Genomic DNA, 26,066 nt, shown 5'->3' with positions numbered 1-26,066 from the left:
GGCTATGAAGGGGTCAGAGGTGCAGTTACCTTGGGAAATTTGGCAGGGCTGAGCAGGGATACCTCCCTCAATTTGATTTTATTACATTTTAAAATGGCTCAGTATTCTTAGTTGCTTGACACATAAAATGTGGCTTTTCTCACTCTTAAAGGTGATGAAAATTGATTGAGATATTCAGAAATAATGTTTAGTTTAATTCCTAAATTTAATATTTTTTTAAAGTAATTAACATTCCCAGAGAAGTTTGGAAAAATTGGCAAATGTTTCCAAATTGATGTCGGTATAGCCCCACATATTTGAGAAAATACAAGATGACTTCTTTTAGCATGGTTCATTGTATAGCATATCAGAGTTTATTTCCCATTATACTACAGAATGTTCTAGATTTGGTTCTTTTCTATATAAGTGCCTATGTTGAGCTCATCAATGTAGTATATGAAGCATCATGACTAACATCTGTCACATCCTCTCTTACGGGGATTTGTGTATGTATGTAGATGGACTGTTTTATTTTGGAATTTATGGTAATAAATTAATATAAAATACACATGCCCACAAACTGCTATGTTTGTTAGAGAAGGCAAGGCAAAAGAAATGGGACTTCCACTTGGAGCAGAAGGTGGTGAGATTTTTGATGGTTCTTAGTTCCTGGGGGAGTTCATTACAGTCTTGGGCTGACCCGTGAGAAAGTTCCATCTCCTGTACAACTGAGCTTTACCTATACCATAGAGAGTTCCACTGAGCCAGAAGCACAGAGTTGCTGACCATGGTCTTCATCCTAGGGATTTGGTCTGTCTTTTAGATACTTTGGGCCCAGGTCATGGAGTGCCTTGAAAGATCGAGACATTGAACTTCATGTGATATTCTATAAGAAGCCAGAATACGGAGGGGAGAACAGATTTGATATGTTTACACCTGTGTTGCTGGGGGGATGCACTGCAGCTTCCTATATTAGTGGGTGTTTCTGAAGCACTGAAGGCTTCATGGCGAGGTATATCACACTGCTGTAGTCCAGGCAAGAAGTGACAGAGGGATGAATAACTGAAGCCAGGTCATCAATTGCCAGGATGGGATGGAGTGTCTCAGCCAACCAGAGATAGTAGAAAGTGTTATTTGTGAATGCTGCTATATGTGAGAGCTTAACATCAGTGAGGAATCTGGGAGCACTCCTAAACTATGGATTGAATTCACCATTGTGGGTGTGTATCTTCAACCAAAGGAGATTAAACCGAGGCCGCAGTCTCTTTAGAATACTTTCCTGTGCCCACCAGCATAACCTCTGTTATGCTTGGGTTCAGTTTCAACCAGCTGTTCTTCATCCCATGAGTTTATCCTGTCCAAGCACTGGGCCATCTTGATGGTAGTGGTATTCTCGTATGTGGTAAAGGATAGTAGAGCTGTGTCTCATCTGCATGTTGGTGGCACTAGTCTCTCTATTGTCTGACCAGTTCAGGTTAGGTGACAATAAAAACTTACTGAGAGGGACATGAATCTTTTAGTGATTAGAACAGTGGGATTGGGAGAGTTCCAAGTTGACTACTGGTTCTTCCCATGTCTACCACTTACAATGCTGTATGATCTTATGCCTTGTCTTCAGTACTAAAAAGGTACATTCTTTACCTCATGGTGACTAACATATGTAAGCTACCCTGAGTTTAAAACACGGTGAAGACCAGGCACTTGAATTTTACTATGAGGTAAATTCACAAAGGTCAATGCCTGGAGGGGACATAGGGCTGTTTATTTTGCAGTGAAACTAAAGTGCCTAGTCGTCACTATAATCTTTTATTTATTTATTTTTACCTTGAGATACCCTCATGTGTGTTAGCTATCCTGCGGTAAAAAAGTACTTTTTAAGCAGCAAAGCCAAGGCCTTAAGACAACTTACATAACATCTTGTGTCTCAAATTTCTCAATTGGGTATAATGCTATTTACCTACCTTAAATGGGTGCTGAGACTTAATTCAGTGTTTTGTAAAGTATTCTGAAATTATTGGATAGAAAGACACTAAGTGTGCAACACTAACTGAGCTAAAATTGTAGCATGTTTTTGTTGATACTTTACTGCATCAGGTGAAACTAGATATGAAATGTGTGATTATTTGAGTAAACACACTTTATCTCAGGCCGAAAAGAAGACTTAGAATTATAGATTATTAGGGTTGGAAGGGACCTCAAGAGATCATCTAGTCCAACCCCCTTGCTCAAAGCAGGACCAATCCCCAAATCCCTAAATGGCCCCCTCAAGGGCTGAACTCACAACCCTGGGTTTAACAGGCCAATGCTCAAACCACTGAGCTGTCCCAACTGCAAAGTTACTGGTTTTTTAGTCCTTAAGGCTGGGATTCTCCCAACATTCTTTTTTTTTTAGATTTCATCCTTACAGCATAAAAATGAACTGTTCCTGTGTTCTACACAAACAGCTGTGCATACTCGGCATCTGGGTATGGTTTAGGAAGCACAAAAGGATGTGGCTTTTACCTTATTTCTCATTTCTGAGCATGTCAAACAAATCCTTGGTGTAAGCTTTTTTTTTAAATAACCCATGTTATGTCTAATGAGGTAGACACTTCCATGGCAAATAGATGTTACAGGAAAAACAATTCTGTTGTGTAGCTGTTATCTATACTGTACTGGATCTCTGTGCGTACAACCTGAAGGAGACTGCAAGAGATGGGGGAGTAAAGGATTCCACATAATTACCACAGAGATGTGCAAAGCCTGAGATGCAAACTCTCACATTTTTCTTGAGACCATCTCCCTTTTTGAAACCCTGACATGGAGTCTTTCAAAGCGTAGGATCCTCATTTATCCTCTCTAATTCCTCCAATACATGTACATGCTTTAATTGCCAGGCAAGTGCTGTCATATATCTAGCCAAAATCCAGCTGGCTTGTCCTATGCTAGCTAATGAGAATCAAGTGGCACAAGGTATTCAACTCTCGAGTGAGCACACACATCTCAGTACTTCCTTGATATGACCAAATCAAGTCTAGGAATCCCTAGTCTCTTGTTAGACTTGTGTGCTCCATCCATCTCCTTAGCCACTCAGTATGCAGTTATCTAATAAAGGTAAAGTGAGCAACTGTCATGCTACTGCACCAGCATCCATCAGACCAAATCTGCAGGTCAACCATTCAATTATAACAGAAATGAAGTCATAAAAACCAATAAAGTCATGAAATAATATGCTGTCTATGGATCAAGGTTTTCTCATAGTCAAACTCAAAGAATTAATCTGATCTTTTAGTATTTTCTTTGCCTCATTTTTTCACTTCATTTACTACATTACAGAATAATAGTTTCAGTGTGGTACAGTATTAGAGCAGTTAATCATAGATATTGCTCCAGAAACTCTGTTCATCATTTAACGGTCAGAGTAATCACTAGGATTCTGCCAGATGGTGCATGCAATTTTTATGTAAAAAAAATATATATGTTCTCCCACAATTCATTATGTGCATGTCACAGCTCCCATTAAATGATTTTATGAAATATATATAAATTGCCTAAATATCACAACCATCTCAGAGAAATGTCTTCAAGTAGGAACAGACTGACACAAGTAGTGTGTGTATTGCAGTTATTAATATCAAATGCAGATTTAACTTAAGCCTTTTGAGCACAATGGCTTGCATAATAGGATAGAAACCAAAAGTCTCACAATATAGCCTAATTTTTTCACACTGGTTTCTTGATTTATTTTTTTTAATTTCTAAACTACTAAAACCCTTCTATTAATGTTCATAATGCTGCAGGAGCTTTAGCCAGTTGAAACTGTGTAATGATCAGTTGCAACTGCTATTTGACAGGGTACACCTGGGAAAATGAGGTGTGAATTCAGCAGTGATTCCACTTGGAATTATGTAAAGCCAACTTGCTACAAAATAAGGGTATAATTCCAATAAGGGAGTTCTTGTTGATTATGAAACTAGGGTTTAACTAATGTCACCAGACACTTGATGAAAGTCACAGGCTCACTTCACTTATAGCTTTCCTGTTTTTCCTCTATTCAATTCCTTTTCTCTGTTTTTCTCTTCTACTAATTTCTCTCTTCTGTAACATCTTTCCCCCTCAAGCTGCTTTGCCTTTTTCCTTCCTCTCTACTTCTGGAGTCTCTGAACCAAAATAGGACATAGTGGTGTGTGCTGGATGTTATAGTTAACTTTTGCTTTTAAAATGTACCCTCTTGACTAAGCACAGTATGATACTAAAAAGATGTAAAGCACATTTTGCAACTCTCCTCAATTGTGAGTAGAGCACAAATGATCAAATAGTATGCTCAACTAAGCAAAGACCAGTTTGATTTGAATTCGAAGATCTGCCAACTTTGGAGGAGACTAAGAATGCACTTATGGAAATAGCAAAGGCAGCTGGAGCTAATGAAATCCCAGCTGGCGTGCTGAAACAAGATGGTCCTACGCTCCAAAAAACTTTACTAGACTTACTTACTTTCTGCTGGGAAAAAGAGGTTTTAATCCAGGATTTCAAAGATGCCAAAATAGTTACAATCTACAAGTGTAAAGGGGCCAGACAGACATTGCAGCAATTATTGTGGCATTTCACTCCTCTCCATCGCTGGTAAGATCCTTGGTAAGTTGTTGCTGAAAAGGCTTCAGGTTATTGCACATGATGTACTCCCTGAATCCCAATGTGATTTTCATTCATTGCGCAGCACTGCCAATGTGATATTTACCCTAGGTCAGTTACAGAAGAAAGCTGCTGAACAACAAATGTCCCTGCACGTTGTCTTTGTCGACCTGAGTAAGAATCAAACACTCTGCTGTCTGGTGCCTTCTCGCAAAGTTTGGCTGTCCAGACAAACTAATCAACCTTATACGCTGCTTCCATGACAATATGCAGGCCCATGTATCAGTGGGTGCTGACTCATCTGATCCCTTTCTGTAGTCCATGGGATTAAAGAGGGCTGTGAGCTTTCCCCTACATTATTTACTTTGTTCTTGTCTGGAGTACTAGAAGTCACTGCACATACTCACCACTACAGGTGTCACTTTAACAACGTGATTCAAGGGCAGACTTTTAAACCTCCACCGAATCAAGGCTAAAAGCAAATCCCGGCAAAGTGGAATAAAGAATCTACTGTATGCAGATGACTCAGCATTTGTTGCCCTTTCTGAAAATGACCTACAACATTTGCTGAATTCCTTTGCCCATGCTTTATCCCTTTATGTTTTTTGTATTAATGTAAAGAAAACAGAAATCCTGTATCAACCATTTCCTGGCAGAAGCCCATTACTTCCATCACCAACAGACATAAAATTGAACAGCTGCCAATTAAACAATGTCAAGTCCTTCTGCTACCTAGGTAGCAGAGTTACCGATGACACCAGCATTGATAAAGAACGTTCAGCATATTTAGAAGGCTTGGCTACACTGAAGAGTTGCAGCGCTGGTGGTGGGTTTACAGCGCTGCAACTTACACACCGTCCACACTTGCAAGGCACATACAGTGCTGCATCTCCCTGGCTGCAGCGCTGCCTGTACTCCTGCTCTGCCTCAGGTATAACTATTGCAGCGCTGGTGATGCAGCGCTGCTCCGCCAGTGTGGCCACCAAAAGTGCTGTAATTGGCCTCCAGCAGAATTTTCCCATAATGCTTTTAACTAAAGAACTCTTTGTTTTGTTATGATGCCTCTCTTTGTTTTGTTGTGAACTCGGGGCTCCCGGAGCTGCTTATCTAAAAAACAAACACAGCTCCTGTTTGCTGTGAATGAGGCAGGCAGGGGGATGAATGTCTAAAGCTAGTGTTTGCTTTAGGAGAGAAACAGCACGGTGGAGAGGGGGACAGGGAGGAGGGGGAAAGGGAATCAGTCGGAGCAGCTGCTTATCTGGTCTGCAGGCTGTTTGCATTTAAGAGTGAATGAGGCATTGGGGAAATGGTCAGAATTTGCAAGGCCGGGAGCTGCCACAGTGTCGGCTCCAAAAATCCACTCTCTCTCTCCCCCCCCACGCTCCCTGTCACACTCCACCCCACCCCTCTCTTTTGAAAAGCACATTGCAACCACTTGAATGCTGGGATAGTTGCCCATAATGCACCGCTCCCAACACCGCTGCAAATGTGGCCTCACTGCAGCGCTGGTAGCTGTCAGTGTGGCCACACTCCAGCGCTTTCCCTACACAGCTGTACGAAGACAGCTGTAACTCCCAGCGCTGCACATCTGCAAGTGTAGCCAAGCCCAGAGTCTACTGCCTCAGCTTTCAGTCATCTACAAAAAAGACTTTGGACAAGATGGGGGGAGGGGTCAAAGTGTTCATAAAGTGCCAAGTTTACAACATTGTTGTGCTCCCTTGTCTTCTATACTCGTTAGAGACTCGTCACCATATCCAAAAGCTTAACAGCCTCCAATGACATTGCACACTATATGATTTTAGAAAAATATGCTAATGAGTGTGAATATAATGTAACTGGAATATGCTTCATGCAAAAGGTCTCTTGGTAAGGTATTATTACAAAGCTGATAATCTACTGAATGTGTTCATCCTATTTGTATGAATGTATATTTCTTGTACCTGAAACTAGAAATATGAAATAAAACTCTGAGGGCCTATTGTAATTATGCAAAGTGTGGGCCATTAATGGTGGCTTGGAATCTTGATGGCTCCCATTAACCAGGACAATTGACTGTAGATGGCTCTGTTTTACTTGTAAGTCTTCCTGTGGGTAATGAAGTCTTACAGTGACATGTGATCATATCACCTGAACTGGAATCCATCTTTAACCTGGTGTTTTTCTATTTAGAAGGCGGGGTGGGAACCGAGAGAGGGACAAAGGATTCCCGCCGTATGCAAAAGAGATATAAGTGGGTGGAACAGAACAAAGGGGGCAGCCATTATCAGAAATCCCCTAACTACCATTTGAGCTGGAGCAAGGGCTGTACAGGGAAAAGGATTGTGCCCAGACTAGGAAGGCTTCCAGTCTGTGAAAGAAACGTATTGAAATATCTCCCAGGGTGAGATTTCTGTATTCAGTTTTCTTACTGTATTAGACATAGACTTGCGTGTTCTATTTTATTTTGCTTGGTAATTCACTTTGTTCTGTCTGTTACTACTTGGAACCACTTAAATCCTACTTTCTGTATTTCTTAATGTGTGCAGATGGCTACGGCAGCATTTAAGTTATATTTTCTATCAAATATAAAAAGTAATGGCTGTCATTCATATTCAAGTACGACTATGACTGGAAATCAGTTTTCACATGTAGGGTTCAGGAAACACGCCAGGGCACTTGGTGTCTATGTTCCCTCCTACTGTTGGCCGAGTTAGTGCAACAATATTCTGTTGCACACTCTGTTTCCTTCGTAGCAGACTGCCAAGCTCGCCTGTCATGGGTCATATCATCTCAGTCATTAAGTTCAATCCGGCAGACTGTGCCGCTTGATGCAATCCTTGTAGCGGAGTTTGGGACGGCCATACTGCCTATTTTAAATTCACTGTACAGAGCTCTCTTAGGCAGTCAATTGTTATCCATACATATGACTTGGTCAACCCAGGTCATTTGCTTCCATGCTAGCATGGCTTCCAAGCTTAGCATGGCTGCCATCTGTAGTACTTCATTGTTGGTGATTTTGTCAGACAATTTGATTCCTGTTACGCTGCACAGGTGACATCTGTGATCACACAAACCCCCTTGGGGCTGCCAATTGATGTGCCAAGACTACTACTGCCCATGCTTTCCCTGCCAGCTTGGTACTCCAGCACCCTGTCTTGTTCAGCCAGACATGCCAGTCTGCTCCAACACTGACCCAGGGTCTGAACCATGTGCCCCAAAGCTGCAGACTTAACTGAAAGAAACTTAAGAAGTGTTCCTGTCTTTAACACTCAGATGTTCAACTCCCAATGGGGTCCAACCCCCAAATAAATCGTTTTACCCTGTATAAAGTTTAAAATAGGAATAGTGGTGGAGTTTTTTAATTCAGAGGTAGAATGATCAATATTAATGACAAAAACAAAAGTCTAGGTGGGAAGCTATTTTATAACAGAATATTCAAATTTTAAGATACACAAAAAGGGGATCCAAAGAATTACTTAGTTGCCTCTTTGTCACCTTTTAAGATAAAAATAGAGCATGGTGAGTCCAACTGAGTACTATATTTTCATAATATAAAACATTTTGTCACATTTTACACTGATAACCCTTTCTTCCTGCGGGCTTATTGCTGTTGGTAGTTGAAATGGTAGCAAGGTACAAATCACAGATTATGATCTATTATTGGATAAAGCACTTTGGTCAATATGTTCAAACTTGGAAGTCTAATAATAGTCATGTTCTAAGCATACATAATTGAAGTCCTAAAAGGTGCGGGTGTTCAGCACCTCTGAAAAGGCCATTTATTTTAGGAGCCTAGCTTGAAAATGTTGGCACTTGATTTCTGGTCAGATCTACACTAGTCTCTCTCATACCATCGTCCATACAAAGCAGCTGTCACTAAACCAGAGGATGGTCCACTTTTGCTCATGAAATAGTAGTTGTTTTTCCAACCCAAGTGATCAGTGAAGTCTAGCTTCATACCAGACATAAGCAGTAGAGGAAAGATATAGGAAGTACTAAAATTTCCCCTCAGCTGAAAATCTATCAAAGCAGTGGCATCTGTGACCTCCTGCCCACAGGTGCTATAGCTGAGGCCACCACACTTCACTAAGGCACAAACCTGAACATAGTATGTGCCATGGACTGTATGAAGCCCATCAAAGACACCCAAAGCATACAACTCATCTGATATAGTAGGTCTCTGGTAACTTAAATAACAACAGAGGGTGTTGGCACAAACCTGGAGCTCCCCTTTTGTTCCCCATACAGGAACCAAAGTGAAATTGTCATACATCATCTCCCTGTAAAATATTAGAGGGGCTTCTTTGTCTTTCTTTTCTGCTACCCAGCAGTGGGCCTTTTGTTCCTCCTTATTGCAAACCTGATCATCTATGTGAAGGCTTGCAAAATTGTTGTGGGGGTATTCAATGCTCTTTCCGGGTCTTGCATTGCTCTCCAGATGGGGTTCATGCTCTGGTGTCATCACGGAGATCTCTGCTACTATAAGTTTGCCATCATGACTTTCCATGTCATAGTAGATGAAAGATTTTAATGGTGTGTATATGCCACTACCTGTCATACCCAGTGTAGGGTGGTGGATATTAGCTGCCAAAACATTGATATTAAAAGCAGTTGCAAAAGCTTGTTGAAATTCTATCGCAGACAGGAGTGGGAGCTGGTTCATCCATGCAGTTGGATACACAACCTGCTTCACATTGTATTCCTTGACAAGGCTTACCGCAGGCTCATAGAAGAGTATATCAAAGCAAGTGAACATGCCAAACTTGCCAGCAAAAGGTGTATCAAAAAGCACATGATCTACCTCTGGAGGCGTATTGAAAGCATATTCAAAATACAGGTTTTGTTTGCGGTATCTGGCTACCAGAGTTCCATTGGCATTGAATACCACATCAGTATTAAACTGGTATCTCCCATCAGGTGGGCAGAGAGGATCATTATACTCGCAGGGCTGCTTAGCTCCTATGTTTGCCACTAGGAATATTTTGCTCCTCAGTGCCATGCAGCTCAGTCGCTGAAGAACCTGGAGAAACAGTTTAGGAATACGTAAGCATTTCACACTGTGTGGATATTTCTTATTTTATCAAACATGGTGTATTTCAAACCTCTTGAGATTATTCACTCTGCATTTGCAAAAATATTAAGATTTCAGCATTTGTGAAAAATTAAATAGAAGTGTTTTTTGTGAAATTGTTGACTGGTCCTTTCTATAGAAAAGGCACATTATTTCTGATTTGAATGTCTCATGATGTCCAAAACAATTTAGAAACACTTAAATGGGGTTTTATTCACACTATTTAGTCACTGAAAAGAAAAAACATTCCCTTACACTTTAAGGGCCTTATTTTTTCAGAAATGGCCTCGAGTTTTGTGGGTGCAATTATGTCTGCAAATAATGAGGGCCCAGATGAAAGCATTTCCTTGACAGTGTAACTGATTTGCAGGTGCACTCAGCTATGAGAAGCATAATTATGAGGATCTGCACCTGCAACTGCTTACTGGTGCAACTGGAGGTTGTGTTGTGGCTCATCAGGCCCAAAATAACAAAACTGTAAGCAACTGAAGAACACAAATCTGAACTTAAGGCAGCAGTTGAATGAACTAGTAGTTCTTAGTTTTTAATTATGGAAAAATGATAAAGCAATAAAGACTAAAACTATTACTGAGATTTTTATTTCGGCCATGAAACATTTTAAATAAATGCCCTTAATTTCATCCAGTTTGTTCCAAGGAAATACTTAGTAGTGATGCTTGTAGGAAAAGGTTTCCTTCTCGGCTGTAAGTCTTTTATTGACCGTTTTGGGGTAAATAGATGTATCCTTACAGCTTAGTTATATTTGGATTATTTATATTAATTTTTTTTCTGAACACTAAACTTCAGTAAAATACTGGTCAAAAGTTTACCTATTGCACTGAAGTTGTGTTTGATGACATGAGTAACATAATGGCTGGGAATAGAGTGAGCTATGTTTTCAGCTTGCTTTGTTCCTCTCCTTGAAGACAACAGGCTCTATTAGGCATTATCTTTAAATATAATTTTATATTTAAAGAAAAACATCTTTTGTTCCCATTTGTGTATTTCAATGACTTCATCTCAAGTTTGCCCAGTCTGTACGTTTAAAAAAAAAAAAAAAAACTTTTCTAGTTGCCAGCCCTGCAAACTCAACATGGGATCTGAAAGTCAAGCTAGGTTCTTTCCGTCTTGCATGTATCACCAGTAACGAAGATTTTGTGGGGCTAATTATGCTCTCGGTTATACCTGTAATTCACCATGTCTTCAAATTCTGCCTCATTAACACCTGTGCAACCCTATTAGTTCTTTGTGGTTGCACAAGAGTAACTGAAGGCAGAATTTGGTGGTTCAATTGGAGCATAGTTAGTAATTCTGTTGCACATGCCAGAATAGAACACAGCGCACATGCACTGACTCATGCTCTCTCTCTGTTGTGTTGATTCCTTCAGGGCTAACAGAAGTCAAAAGCAGCTAAAACATATTTGTGTTAACTCAAGTTGGCAGATACAACTCTGTATTCATATAAGAAGTGGACTAGTTGAGTGGAAAGATACTATTTTTATATTAGTTTTAAATTGATCTTTGTTTATTAATAGAACCAGTTTCAAAACAATTTGAGATTCTTGTGTGAGTCAGAAAATCCACTTACCGATGTAAACTGTGGGCCAAATCTTGCTCCCTTTACCAACAGAGTAGTTCCACTGAAGTCACTGGTCAGCTTTATCTTTGGTCTAACAGCATTAATTTCAGTGGCATTATACCAAGGATTGTGGCCCACTGTGGTTACTTGTGTGAATATGATCAGCAGGTTTCAACTCTATATTTGGTTATGCAACCAGTCATGTTAATCAAACCATCTGTTGTACACAAATCTGAGTATTTTGGAGCTATTTCTGGTGATTCTGATAATGTTCTTTAGTTTTAAAAAACAGGGGTGAGGGAACACTTGATGCTACCACTGAATTGGAATGTTTAATCTAGTGTGTTAATTGCTTTCAGTAAAACCATAAATAATGAGAACTTCTACTCTAGAGGGAAACTCTCGATGCATCTCTTACATATGATATTGTTTTAGTCGGAATAAAAAACAAACCATTAATAATGTGTCCTATTAAACACTGATACAAAAGTTTCACAGTTTGCTGCTTTAGAAACCCAGAGGCCACAGTAAAAATTTTCACAAACTGTCTATGTGCAATCAGTTTTGCTTACTTAAGGCCACATACTGATCTTAGTTACGCTGGTATAAATTCAGAATAATTGTTTAAGGTAACACAGCTACTCCAGGGTAAATGGGGAGTGACTGGGAACGCAGTCTGGTCCTTATGAAATATTTTCTTGGTTACTTCTTTAAACTAGGGCTAATTACATTTTTAAGAGCTCCTTGGCTCCTGCTGTTTGTTCCCCACCGGCAGTATAAATTCTTTGTTCACTACACTTCCACAGTAGGCGATTTTAAAACCTATACCTCTGTATCGCTAAACAGATGTGGCTCTCTGCATGGATTCCATTTCACAGTCTGGGGACATGGAACAAACTCCAAATAGGGGTAAATGGTCTCTCTAGTGAAGTTGAAGCCATGGATTCCATCTTCAGGAAATACAATGATCTGTGCCCCCTGCAAGCAAAACAAACACATACCTTGTAGCCAAAAATGATCCAGTGCTAACAAGGAAAGCAAAATGGGATCTCTTTTGGTAGTGAGGTGCCATACAAACAAAAGTAAGGGTAGCTTGAGTGTGCTGGGTTGACCATAGAGCGAGCATTTCTTGCCTTTTTAGGTAGCATTGTAGAAAGCATTTTAAATTATTTACTTTAAAATGTACATTAACCTATACATCAGCAGGCACCTTACATTGTGGACACAGGTCAAATTAAGTGGAAAAAAATGGCAGTACTCATTCAAACTCTGCCCATAACGTAAGCTCCACCCATAAGTTACCAAAATAAGGCACCATTCACAGTAGATTGTGCACATATTAAAAAGTGATTGTGTGCATTCTCTTGGCTCACACTCAGGATGGTTGTGTCATGGCTCCACAGGGTGTGCCAGAGAGGACCTTTATGCAATCTTTCTAGGACCATACCCTTTTTAGTACAAGAGCCTGGGCCTCTGTTTCTATCTAACAAAACAAAGTGTTGGGAACTTCCATTCTTTTTCAAGTGCTTGCTCATGTCGATTCCACTCTAGCTGTGTGTGCACCCACATGCACAGGTGTCAGAGGAGAAAGAAGTGAAGGAAAGGAGTAATGTTCTGTGCGGTGTTTGAATGAAGATCTAGGAAAGAGAAGAGTTGTTGTTATGACACTCCTCCCTTAAGAGGATTCTTTGATTAAGGGATCAGGTAGGTGCTGGATTCTTATAGAAAAAGTCTCTTTTCTATTTTTATTTAATAATTGTCTTTTTTCCCCAAAACTTGAGTACTTGAAGTTAAGCACCTTCATGAGTGGCCTCATTTTCAGGGCCGCTGAAGTTAATAAGAGTTGCTGGCTGTTCAGGATCTCCAAAACCAGGCCACTTGTTTAGGTGCCTAAATATACTTAATATATAGGTTTAGTTGTCTAACGTTAGGCATCCGAGTTTGAAAAGATTGTTCTCAATAATTAGAACGTGTTAGATACAACTTAAGATGGCCACTAAGCTGTGGACATATTTTCTGACCTGTTTGGCTGCAGCTGTTACTTGCTCTTCATATATATATAGGTTTCTGCTCATCAACTCTAATGCAGAGCGTCGATCAGTCAGGGTTGCTGGGTTAGGACTCAGTATGGGTCGATGTTCGTACACAGCAGCAACATAATGTCCTTCTCTGTGAACTTCTGCAGAGGCAACTTGACAGCAGAAAAGGAGAAGAAAAACCACACAGCAGGCTTCCAACATGACCTTTGTCCATAAATCTAGAGTGAAACAGACAAGACCAAAACATCTGAACAACAAATCATACCAGATTAAAACTTTCACACTCTTAGCTGTGATTTATTAATAGTGACAGATAAATTCAGACTCGCAGCAATACTGGACCTAAAGGGTCCGGTCCCTCCCCCTTGTTCCTGGATAAATTTGTTGCTTCTAAAATTCACATTAATCTGTTTCAGGTGACACTTCAAATGTACCATGTTCATTTCCACTGCATTTATGTGTGCAGTAATTTCCTTGCTCAGTTTCCAACACAACTCTCAGTGCAACTATCATTGCATTTACAGGGCTAGGTTCCTGAACAAAGGAACAGATAATTCCTCAAGAATCAGACTGAGGATTTATATAATCATCCTGCATGATTTTTTTTTAAAGTAGATAATATATGTAGACCAAATCTCATTTGATTCAGTGAACTCTTTTTCATAAACTGCTAGGAAAAATGCTGACTGTAGCTCAGACTGATATTACTGTTTTTATTACAGGCATAAAAAGAAATATGCTGCCCATAAAAACACTACATACGTTTATCTCTACTCTTGGTATTCTCAAATAAATTGTCCTTCCTCCTGTTTCCTCCAAGTGGAAAAATACAGTTTTGATGTTCTAGGTGCTAAAATATTTGCTAGTAGCAATTTGAAGGTATTACAGCAAAGTAAGTAAAACCCAAATTAGTAACTTGTGACTGCAAACCACTGAGCTCATTTTTTTCTTTTATGACATCTTTATCTTCCTGTCCAACTCCTATACCATACCCATAACAGAAGTGGTATGCAACCCAAGTGTACCTATATTCTGAGTTCTCTCAGTAATGTATGTTCTCTAGTGTGTCTGTCACACCTACTGACGCCAAGGCTAGCAGGCAGCATAGCCTGGAAAAATGCACATAGGAACTGGGACTCTGTCAGAGCTGAGTTCGAATCTGAGTCTGCCACTGACCTGAAATATGGCCTTGGGCAAGTCACTTCACATTTCTGGCTATCTTCTCATCTATAATGTAAGGAAAACACTTAATCCTTACAGCACCTCTGTGAGATAGGAGAGTAATTAACTAGTTAATATCTCTCCAATGCTTTTAACATGAGAAGCAGTATATGAGTCATATTTTTCTCTTCATATGTTAAACTTAATAAAAACAATATGGTCTGATTGCCATCATGTTTCTGGCATTGTTCGTGATATTTGGGATTGAGCAGTGAACTTTTTTAAGCTTTATTGGGATGCAGGAGGGCCATTTGGACAATGGGTATTGTACAATTGATTACTGGCATCTCTTTATCATGTCTTTTCAGTTCAGTGGTGAAACTTTCTACCACATTATAAACATCCCAGCGCCGTGGGACCCAAACCCATTGCTGAAGATAGATGGTTCCTATCAGACATACAACTGCTAGCTGAAAGAAAAGCCACCTCATTTCAAAAGAAAATTAATATGGCAAACTCTCCAAAAGATGCTTCAGAATCCTGGGGGAGGGTGCTGCTGCCGTTTCCCTAATATGCCATGAACTAGAGAGTGTAAACCCAACAGTCACCAGCAATGCTTAGATTATAGCCTGTTTTCATTTATAACAAAAAGGTATTTCTCAAATCTTCATATTTTACTTTGATTACAATGAAGTCTGACATAGCGGTCCTTTCTATGCAGTGTAGTTGTAGCTGTGTTGGTCTCAGGATAGTAGAGAGGTAAGGAGAGAGAGAAGATACAGAGCTCTTCTTCTGTGTGGCTTGAAACCTTGCCTTGCTCACCAACATAAGTTGGTCCAATAAAAGATGTTACCTCACTCACCTTGTCTCTCTAATAGCAATCCTTTATCAAGCCAACAAATACTTTGCACAAGCGCGCAGTGCCTTTCCTCCTAGGACCACTAATGAAGTGCTAAAACTTCCAGGTTGGTTCTCAGCTTAAATCAAGCCTGAAAACTTTAAATATGAAGGGCCTAATCTTGTTCTACCTAAGAGTTTTGCCATTCACTTCAGCAAAAGTGTGTTTGAATCCTACTACTATACTGTAAGCAACATTTTGTTCTAGTAAATGATCCTGATTTATATGAGAATGCTTTTAAAAATGCATTGTTACTGGGGAAAATACAGAATTGTAGTGAATTTTTTCCAAGTAACTGAAAATATAGTTTCTGATCACTTTGATTTTTTCTGCTCTGCTACAGACTTCCTGTGTAGCATTCAAAAAAGTAGAGTCTAATCCACTAAGCCCACTGAAGTCAATTGATTAAACAAGTTTTGAATTGAGCCCCACACTTCTTTTACTAAATTCTAATCTCATTTTCACTAATGTAATATACAGTAACCTCCAATGGCTGTAAGAATTTGATCCTCTTGTCTCAATTCCCTTTGTAATACTTATGTACTTTAAAAGAGTGTTGTGAAGCTAAATTCATTAATGATGAGAGCTACTGAAAAAACTGAACTGTCATTCAAATATGGAAGTAAATTTTGATTCAACCTTATTCATGGCCCTTTTATGTTGTAATTAACTTCAGTTAATAAAAATTTGAGAATTTTCTTGTTTGTGGACAATTGATGAACAGAAAAAGAGCAAATTTGGTCACATAAGTTTTGTGATTTATTTGTTCCATCTCTATTAATGTTTGTGAAACACCTAGAGATGCTTGTGTGGAAAGCACTACAGAAATGCATATTATTACAGAAAGATTTTATCCCTGTACATTCATGTATGCTGAACATTTGTTTTAAGAGACACAAGACTTCATGAAGGTCCTTTTGAGAAATTACATTAAATCACTTTTCTTCAGCAATGTTTTCATTTTGTTTAGAATACACTTAATTTATCCTATTAAACATTTCTGCATGAACACAGGTCAAATTTATTTGTTTCTCTGTATACAAATTCAGAGTGGGAGTGTTTTGTAATTGAGGTGAATAAATTGTTGCTGCAAACTAGCTACAAGTTAATGTATAGTATTCAGGAGGACATGAGTGAGGCAAATTTGGATTACAAGTACTGGCACAAACTATAAGGTAAGAGATCATTGTAAGAATAATTAATATGCTACAAGAGATACTACAGTAATTTCAAATAACATTTTAATTTGAAATTGTTACATGACATGCAATATCTTACCAGAATCAGTGTGCCCAAATTGATTAATTTAAAATATCAAATTTCTTAAATTCCAGAATGAAAAGCACCCACTTAGCACTGTGCTGTCCTTGCTTTTTGTCTACATGGCAGCTGGATCGATTTCTATGGATTAAAAATGGAAATCTTGGGAAATCCATTTTACAGGAATTTGGTAAGTGATATATCGGAGTTAAACCTGGAATGTTACTACTATAAATTACATGTTTGCCAAGTTAAAAAGCTTTCACAAGTCTTCTGATCAGCATAACTAAGAGCACACCCACGGTGTCTTTCTAATCCTGCAGCACCACTTTGGTAACATGTAAAGTTCATAGAAACCTTCAATTTAATTTGAGCCACATTTTTATATCATTACATGTTGTTAAAAGCTAAAAATGTAATTCTTTCTCTGTTAACTGCTAGGTTTAAGATTGTCAATATCCCCACTGATAACTATTTAAAAGGATACAGTTACATAAACCACAATAAAAACATAGCAAAGCTTTGACCTTATTCCTAGTAGATGTTTTGGAGAGAAAAATATCATTTTTGAAAAGAAATGCACAGTAATTAAACTAGCTACAAATTTTTGCACATTGTGATCAAATTTTTATTCTCTTTGAAAGAGAGAATACAGAAAAACTAAATCTATGCAAATAGAGAGAAATACTCAGTAAATAGCAGATCTGTTTGCCTTAACTTTAAAATTATGAAAAAAATAGCATAGACAATAGGTCATAAAGCAAATAATGGATGTAATTCTCCACTGCCTTCTGCAGCAATTTGAAACTTTACAGAGTGGATGCAAAATGCTGCCAAATCAGAACTCTCCTATCTATTACAGCAGTGGTAGCATTTAACATTCACTTTACAAAGGTGTAAGTGGCTACACAAGATATAAAGGAGGAGGAAAAAATTGGACCTTTGCCTTTTACAGTGAAGTAACTGCTAAATGGCACCATTTTATTCAATACATCTGAGTCATACTTCTTTCCTAAAAGAACCAAATTTTCTACTCTTGACATGCCTTCAGAGCCAAAACTGCTATTTAAGATGGAGATGTATTGTAGCCTTAGTAGTTCATTAACAAAAATGTCAACCAAAGTCTAACTAATTTTTTTTTATTACTGGTGATGAAAAGAGCTGAGTTTGGATTTTCAGATGCCAGAATGAATTTGCTGCATATTTTAGAAAAATCACTTTTTGACTTGCAAACTGAGCAGATTTGACATGCAAGGCACTGACAGTAAATACGAAATCCTAAGTTGCAAATTGTATAGATTCGTTTTTCAGAATATAAACTGTTTAACTGGAAAATATTATAAATGTACACTTCAACTATATTCCCACTACTTCTACTTAATACTTTGCATTTCTGTATTGCCTTCAATCAAAGTTAGAGTTTTATAAACATTTATAAACATGAATATAGTCTCACAACCTTGTGAATTGGTAATATCCTTATATTAGCCATGAAGGAAATTGAGGCAGAGAGCAATTAAGTAACTTGTTCATGGTCACACAAGTCTCCATTACATGCAAACCTCCTTAAGAACCACTATGTAGCAAGACATACTATATTTAAAGTGGTGAAATGCACATTAACTTTGGCTGCTGTTATAATAATGAAATCTTTTGTTCTGAATCATAAGGTAGAGGATAGACTGTTTGACCTATAGTGAGCAATCTTGAGTATCTCACTATAATCAGAAGGGTCAGGAATCTTTGAATCCCAATACTAGTCCCTACATACATATATCCATGAATGAGAAGAAAAATGCAGAAAATATAACTATATCATGGTGGCTTATGATGTCATCAGAATCCCAAAATATGCATAACTTTACTGTTTTATAAAATTATTGAACAGCACAAAAAAAAGTGGTACTACTTGTTGTACCTATTGGGTTCCGGGTATTACTTCTTGTAGCGGGATGGTCACCCACTCCTGCCCTAAGGGGTTGGAAAAGCCCTGCAGAGGGCTGGAGCTGGGGAAGGCAGCAAAGCCCCGGCTGATTGGGGGAAGTGGCTCCAGCTGGGGCCATGTCCCAAACAGACTAACCGGGCCTTATAAGAAGGCCAGGGCAGCCAGATGCTCAGGACTCACTCTCTCTCTCTGCTTGTAGAGAGAGAAGGGCCTGGCTGCTAGGGAGCTGAGCAGGGTACTGGGAGTGGAGCAGGGTTGGAGGAAGGCTAGAGGAGCTGGGGAGCTCTGGCCTAGGAAAGCCCCAGACTGTGGGCCTACCTGAGGGCTTAAGACCAGTACCAAGGCTGCAGAGGGGCATGCCAACTATAGAGAGAGGCAGCAGGTCCAACCCAACTTTGCCTGTGATGAGTGGAGTATACTGCAGTCTGCCCTAGGGAGTGGGGCTAGATGGTGACTGGCAGTAGCCTTACACTGAGGTGGGGTTAGTGTGGGGGGGGTTCCCCTGAGTGGGGAGACCCAAAGTGTGGGGGTACTGCCGGAGGGCAGCAACCCAGAGAAAGGGGCACCAGGGTCCTAGGAGGGACACGGGGACAGTGGTAAGGCAGATCACCAGCCTACAGGGGGTGCTCCAGGATACTGGAAAAGCTAATTCCCATGGATGACCAGCAGGAGGCGCTGCAGGGGTGAGTCCACTGCCTTACACTTGTATTGCTTCTTTCTTCTACTTTGTTCTTTTCCCACTCCCCTAAATGCGTGTGCACACACACACACAGACTATGTACTGCTGCCAATCAAACCAACCTGATTGTAATTTCTGCTCTCTAGAAGTTGCGGCCTACAGTAGATATAAGCCCAGACGTTACTAGGCAAATGTGAATGTTTCATAGGTTACCACTGCTGTTTATACTCAACCATCATATGCAGTATTATCCTTGGCAAAAGGAAAGGAGACAGCTGTGTGTTTCGGTTTACAGGTTGATACAGATAAGTGAAACCTTTTCCTGGTTGTGCTGACCTAAAATTGTATTAGCTTTTCCCCATTTAAAACAAACAAACAAACAAAACTAAAGAGTCCTCCAGTCATATTACACTGGTCAAAAAAGGTGCCTACAGGCTGATGGCAAGAAAGAAGTTTCTGAACAACTTTAGAAGTAGAACCAGTTCCAAGTTTGAAAACTTTCATCAAAACACGGATAAAATGAGATTTTGTGTCTAACTTACTAGCACTTTTTGAAACACATTTCCAACAGATTGTAAAGAACAGTGACCACATCACTTACATTTTAAAACTAAATTTAGGAAAAAAGTCATCACCAAAACAGTGATGATTTAGCATTACAAAGGTAACTAATAAAGACAATATAAACTATTGGGCTAATTATTAGATTTCACACCCTACCTCACCCCAAAATCTAAAAATGAAAAGTGAGGTTAAAAACAAGTGATGCAAAATTGTATGATGCAGATAATTTGGCTCATGGTACTGAATTATTCTACATATTAATGTATACTTATTTTTGCATGGTGAACATAATGCCTCTGAACTAGTTATTCTAGCTGGACCATCAAAAGTGGTCCACCTTTCTGAACAAGTCTGTAAACAAAACAATCTGAATGTAAGAAATGTGGCTTCAAAGCACCTTGTTCCTTTGTAATCCTCCTGTTCACTGCCCCATCAAACAGAGCCCACAATAACTTATTAAAGTATCATATACTGAAGTTCTGTACAGGATGTTTTTTATTAAAAGCCTCCCCCGGTTTATGAGGAAATCACAATTTATTGCATGTAGATGGATACAGCACCTCAATTGTGTTTAAAAAACAAAACCAAAAAAACCCCAATATTACAAATAACTAATTATACAAACCATTTCTCCTGTCTGGGGGAGTAGGAGGTGTGACAGGGGTCAGAATCGCATAACTCAACTGAAGTCATCCTTTCACATCTTGATAACTTCAATCCACTGGAAATTGCATAGCAGGGGTTTGACAGGCAGAAAAGCAATGCAGTGTATGATACTGCAATTTATGCACCATCTGTACTGTAATTTTTACATGTTCAATTGTACAAATTCAATTTTATGAACTCAATTCCCTATTAGTTCATAAAATTGGGGTTCTACTGCATTCCACATCTCAACCTCTGAGAAGAAATGCTGCCCTCCATGCATTTTCCATTATAACCTTTGCTTCTAGTTTATTTGGTCTTAATTCATGAATTGACTATTCTTCAAGATCTCTGCCAACCACAATAAACAGCTTTCCAAATACTTATTTGAAGAAGTGCAAGTATTCACACAATTCTGGCTATGAGGAAACAGCCAGATAAACATGACAATGCTGGTCTAGTCCCATTTGTTAGTATCCTACAAAAGCAACTTGCTTGCTTTCCAATATAGTTAGTTTAAAAGCAAAACAAGACAAATCTCTGCATCTGAAATAGAAAGGCATGAAACAGAAAGACTCGAGATGTCAGAGACCTGTCATCTGCTCCAGTGGTTCTCAATCAGGGGTTCAGGGCCCACTGAGTGGCTGTGAACAGGTTTCTGGGGGTCCTCCAAGCAGGGCCAATATAAAGGCTGGTCTACACTAGGCGTTTAAACCGGTTTTAGGAGCGTAAAACCGATTTAACGCCACACCCGTCCACACTGAGAGGCCCTTTATATCGGTATAAAGGGCTCTTTAAACTGGTTTCTGTACTCCTCCCTAACGAGAGGAGTAGCGCTAGTATCGGAATTACCATATCGGATTAGGGTTAGTGTGGCCGCAGATCGACGGTATTGGCCTCCGGGCGGTATCCCACAGTGCACCACTGACCGCTCTGAACAGCAATCTGAACTCGGATGCAGTGGCCAGGTAGACAGGAAAAGCCCCGCGAACTTTTGAATATTTCCTGTTTGCCTAGCGTGGAGCTCAGATCAGCATGTGTGGCGATGCAGTTAAAAATCAAAATAAAGAAAGAGCTCCCGCATGGACCATGCGGATGTGATCGCTGTAAGGGCAGGCAAATCTGTTCTATCAGCGCTCCGTTACAGAAGACAAAATTTAAAATCATTTTTAAAAAATCTCCAGACAGACGCCATAGCAGGGGCTCAGCGCACTGCTGCGTGACAAACGTAACGGAAAGCCAAAGAATCAAATGGACGCTCATGGACTGGAGGACTCAAGCTATCCCACAGTTCCTGCAGTCTCTGAAAAGTATTTGCATTCTTGGCTGAGCTCCAAATGCTTCTAGGGTCAAACACAGTGTCCGCGGTGGGTCAGGGCATAGCTAGGCAATTTACGCACCCCCCCCCACCCCCAGAAGTGAAAGGGAAAACAATCCTCTCTTGACTCTTTTACATGTCACCCTATCTTTACTGAATGCTGCACATAGACCCGATGCTGCAGCACTCAACACCAACATCCTTGCTCCTCCCCGCCATGGGTGGCTGATGGTGCAATACGACTGGTAGCCGTCCTCGTCATCAGCCTATTGGCACATGGGGCAGTGCAAAAGGACTGGTAACCATGCAGACTAGCATCGGTGAGGTCTATCAAGGGTGCCTGCCCCTAATTTTTCCTGGTAGATGGTGCAGTATGGCTGATAACCATCGTCGTCATAGCAACAGGGGGCTGAGCTCTGTCAGCCCCCACCCTTCATGTGTAAAAAAAAGATTCAATTGCCCCTGGACTAGCAGAGGGATGCTGGGCTCCTCTCCTCCACACTCCTTACTGTCCTGTCTGGACTATCATAGCAGCTGGAGGCTGCCTTCCACTCATTTCTCACTAACAAGTCAGTGTGTCTTATTCCTGCATTCTTTATTACTTCATCACACAAGTGGGGGGACAATGCTACAGTAGCCCAGGAAGGCTGGGGGAAGAACGGAATCAACAGGTGGGGTTGTTGCAGGAGCACCCCCTGTGAATAGCATACAGCTCATAATTTCTGCAGGATCTGACACAGAGCAGCTGTGCTCTCTGATACAGTGGTTCTCTAGTACACTTGCCCATATTCCCAATTTTGGCTTTTGCGCCCCTGGCTAAGAGCAGCCAGGGGCACTTATGACAGCAGCAAATGGTGCAAAACGACTGGTAGCCATGATCATCTTTTTACCAATTTATGGATTGGTAGATGGTACAGTATGGTTGGTAACCATCTCTGCTGTCATGCAAAAGCATGCTGCTGTGTAGTGCTGCTGAATCGCCTCTGTCAGCGGCATCTAGTACACATACGGTGACAGTCACAAAAGGCAAAACAGGCTCCATGATTGCCATGCTATGGCATCTGCCAGGGCAATCCAGGGAAAAAAGGCGCGAAATGCTTGTCTGCCGTTGCTTTCCCAGAGGAAGGAGTGACTGATGACATTTACCCAGAACCACCCGCGACAATGATTTTTGCCCCATCAGGCACTGGGATCTCAACCTGGAAATTCCAAGGGGCGGGGGAGGCTGCGGGAACTATGGGATAGCTACGGAATAGCTACCCACAGTGCAACGCTCCAGAAGTCGATGCTAGCCTCGGACCGTGGACGCACACCACCGATTTAATGTGTTTAGTGTGGCCGCGCGCACTCGATTTTATACAATCTGTTTTACAAAACCGGTTTATGCAAATTCGGAATAGTCCCGTAGTGTAGACGTACCCTAAGACTCACAGGGGCCCAAGGCAGAAAGCCAAAGCCCCACTGCATGGGGCTGAAGCCCAGGGCCCTGAACCCTGACACTGAAGCCAAAGCATGGGGCCCCAGGCAACTGCCCTGCTTGCTACCCCCTAACACCAGCTCTGGTTTTTATATGCCAAAAAACAGTTGTTGTGGCACAGGTGGGCCATGGAGTTTTTATATCATGTTTGGGGGGGGGGGGGGAGAAAAAGGTTGAGAATCCCAATCTACTTCATCGTGGGCCAATATAAATCTGTTCCCTATTATACAGCTACTAGTGTGGTGTTTTGTCTAGTCTAGTTGTGACAAGTGAGGGACTATGAAAGTCGGAATTTCCTAAGCTACCTTATGTAATACCAACTCTTTTTACTAGTATAGAAAATAACTAGTAAATGCTGGAAAAATTTTCGTTCTATAATGTTAAGTGTCCCACAGTACTTTAGAGTGAAAAAGGAGCTGTGAGTGGAGATACAAGAATGGGCTGGTCTATGTGCTTCTAGAACCACTAAGGCAGCGGTTCTAAAACTGTGGGTCTGGACCCCAAAGTGGGTCACAACCCCGTTTTAGTGGGGTCATCAGGGCTGACTTAGACTTGCTGAGGCTGAAGCCTGAAGGCTTCAGCCCTGTGTGGCAGGGCTTAGGTTATAGGCCCCCTGCCTGGGGCTGAAGCCCCTGGGCTTCAGTTTTGGCCCCCATCACTGGGCGGTGGGGCTTGGACTTTGGCCCCCCAGCCTGAACCACAGGGCTCAGGCTTCGCTCCCCCCTCCTGGGGTTGTATAGCAATTTTTATTGTCAGAAGGGGGTCACGGTGTGATGAACTTTGAGAATCCCAGCACTAAGGGTATATATGGCTACAGTTCACACTAAGCCTGGGTCTTTGGGGAACAAGCCTGAGTCCCATGCCCAGGCTTAAGCATCCACACTGCATTGTAAAGCTGGGTTTACAATTGCTGGACCTAGGGGTCTCAGTCAGTTTAACACATCCATATTGCACTACACTGAGCTGAGTCAGGCCTGCAGTGGTAGCTGCATCCACATTCAAAATGACAGGTCGTGGACCTGTGTCAGAGTGGGACTCGAGCTCTGACCCTCCCCTCGAGCGGGGTGCTGGGACTTAGGTCCTGAGTGCTTCCTAACCCAAACCAGATTGATTTGTATGTGGACAGAAGAGAGGTTTGGGCTCAAATGTGAGTCAAAGACCAGGCTTCGTCTGCAGTGCAGACATGGACTGTGGGGCTGGACATTGGCCTAGCCACTCTTGCTCACTAAGAGTACATCTACAGGGCAATAAAAAACCCACCGCACTGAGTCTCAGAGCCAGGGGCCGCTGACTTGGCCTTGCAGCTGGAGCCCTAAGAGCCTAACGCGAGCAGTGTAGGGCGAGAGACCTTCCTCCAGGGCAACACTACAACCCTGGAGCCAGCCGCAGCCCCTCGTTGTCTGCAGCGTGGACACTCCCTCCATGGACCTACTCTGGCACGGGGCTGTTCACCTCTGGCTGTTTCTCAGCGCGGCTCCTGCTCACGGCTCCTGCTCCCGTTCACACGGGAAACTCGGCTCCGCTGCGTGGCGCTGGTCGCTCAAGACTGGCCTGTCCCCGGCACTCGCGCCAGCCCAGCCCCTCGTCCGCCTCAGGAGCAGCCCCTCAGCTCGAGCCCGCCCCTGCGCCCCTCACGGCGTCGGCTGTTGCGCCGCGCGCACGCACGCGCCTACGACCTTTAGTCCTTTACTCGCCCGCCGCTCCGCGTGCAGCAACAACTGGAGGGGAAGGACCCTCCCCACAGCCTCGTTCACAGCGAGCCGCAAGAATTTCCCTGCCTCTGATTGGCCAGCTCCGATACAACGGCGATCTAATCGACAGCCTTTGGTTCAAGCCTCCGCCTCGTGCACGGCACGGAGCGTATCCTCCCCAACCAACCAATGGGCCCCGCCCACAGATTTCTTTTACCGTCACACTGGGCGGGTGTCAATCAGAGCGAAAGACTTTGCTGATTGGTTGGAAGTTACAGCACCTTTGCCCCGGGGCGGCCTTGGGCTGCTGGGCGCTTGCTGGCTGGTGCTAAATGCCCACCGCTTCTGAGCGAGCGGGATAACGGCCATGGCTCCCCACCGCGCTGCGGAGGAAGCATGTGTCAGCGGGGCTCAGCTCATCGCCGAGGCCCTAAAGACACAAGTAAGAGTGTTCAAGTCTGACTCTCGACAGTAACCGGAAATAAGTCCTCTACGGGGGGCCGGAAGGGTCATGGCGCGTGGTCTAGTAGTTAGCGCTCCGCATTGGTACCTTTGCGATGCGGGTTCGAAACCTGCCCCCAAGCGGGTGGCCCGGCGGGGGGGGGGTGGTGCCGTCGCCCCCCTCCCAGGCAGCAGGAAGTGGCAGGTGCTGGGAGGACCCCTGTGCTCTCAGAGCTGGAGCAGCGGCCAAGCTTTGCCCAGCTCCTGGGAGCCAGTTACACGCTGAGACCCTCGCCCTGGTGGCGTGAAGACGTCCAGGGGGCCGCAGTGGAAGGCAGCCAAGGGAGTTAGTGTTGTTGGCATTACAGCGAGGCACCGTGTGCACGGCCAATGCACTCAGACAGTCCAGAGAGAGGAGCAGGCAAAGGGTGGGAGGAAAATCATTTTACCACTGGTAAAATCAGGGTAAGGGAGGCCCCAAATTGATTGAGCAACTAGCCCTGGGGCTGCAACAGTCCAGTGCCTTGACCGAGTTGTTCAGGTAGGCATGTTTTGTGTGGCTTTGATCAGCTTAGATCTCTTGCAGCTGGCAATACTGGCATACCAGGAATAAACTCGTAACCAGCAAACTAAGGGCATGTGCTTTTCCTGTAATCTGTTGTAGATTGAAACCCTCTCTTAATGTCTGTGTGTATATATACAGTTTAAAATAATCTGAGCTAGTTGTGT

At 42.0% G+C, this 26,066-nt stretch overlaps 2 protein-coding genes across 14 annotated transcripts in view; one reads left to right on the top strand and one right to left on the bottom strand.

Moving 5' to 3' along the window:
- Nucleotides 1-7,894: 7,894 nt before the first annotated feature.
- On the bottom strand, nucleotides 7,895-25,468 carry BTD (biotinidase). Of its 11 annotated transcripts, none has more exons than XM_039526721.1 (5): nucleotides 24,638-24,871; nucleotides 14,435-14,485; nucleotides 13,241-13,476; nucleotides 12,048-12,197; nucleotides 7,895-9,589 (listed from the first exon to the last, which is right to left on the bottom strand). In XM_039526721.1, exons 3-5 carry the CDS (start codon nucleotides 13,457-13,459, stop codon nucleotides 8,405-8,407), a joined length of 1,554 nt encoding a protein of 517 aa, XP_039382655.1. In that variant the 5' UTR covers nucleotides 13,460-13,476; nucleotides 14,435-14,485; nucleotides 24,638-24,871; the 3' UTR covers nucleotides 7,895-8,404. The 11 variants fall into 11 exon arrangements, with proteins under 11 accessions (XP_039382655.1, XP_039382656.1, XP_039382664.1 ...); XM_039526722.1 differs by having other exon boundaries at nucleotides 24,658-24,871; XM_039526730.1 differs by lacking the exons at nucleotides 14,435-14,485; nucleotides 24,638-24,871 and adding an exon at nucleotides 25,447-25,468.
- Nucleotides 24,925-26,066, top strand: part of HACL1 (2-hydroxyacyl-CoA lyase 1) — a 43,885-nt gene continuing 42,743 nt past the window's right edge. For 2 of the 3 annotated variants that reach the window (XM_039526716.1, XM_039526717.1), the window contains exon 1: nucleotides 24,925-25,338. In XM_039526716.1, the coding sequence (XP_039382650.1) occupies nucleotides 25,264-25,338 (75 nt within the window). In that variant the 5' untranslated portion in view covers nucleotides 24,925-25,263. Of the gene's footprint in view, nucleotides 25,339-25,455; nucleotides 25,879-26,066 lie in introns of those variants that run through there. The other variant, XM_039526718.1, reaches the window with a different exon arrangement.

Source organism: Mauremys reevesii, linkage group 2 (assembly GCF_016161935.1).
Source record: "Mauremys reevesii isolate NIE-2019 linkage group 2, ASM1616193v1, whole genome shotgun sequence".
Taxonomy (NCBI): domain Eukaryota; kingdom Metazoa; phylum Chordata; order Testudines; family Geoemydidae; genus Mauremys; species Mauremys reevesii.
The sequence above is the reverse complement of the archived record's forward strand: the minus strand, read 5'-3'. Positions and strand labels throughout refer to the sequence as shown.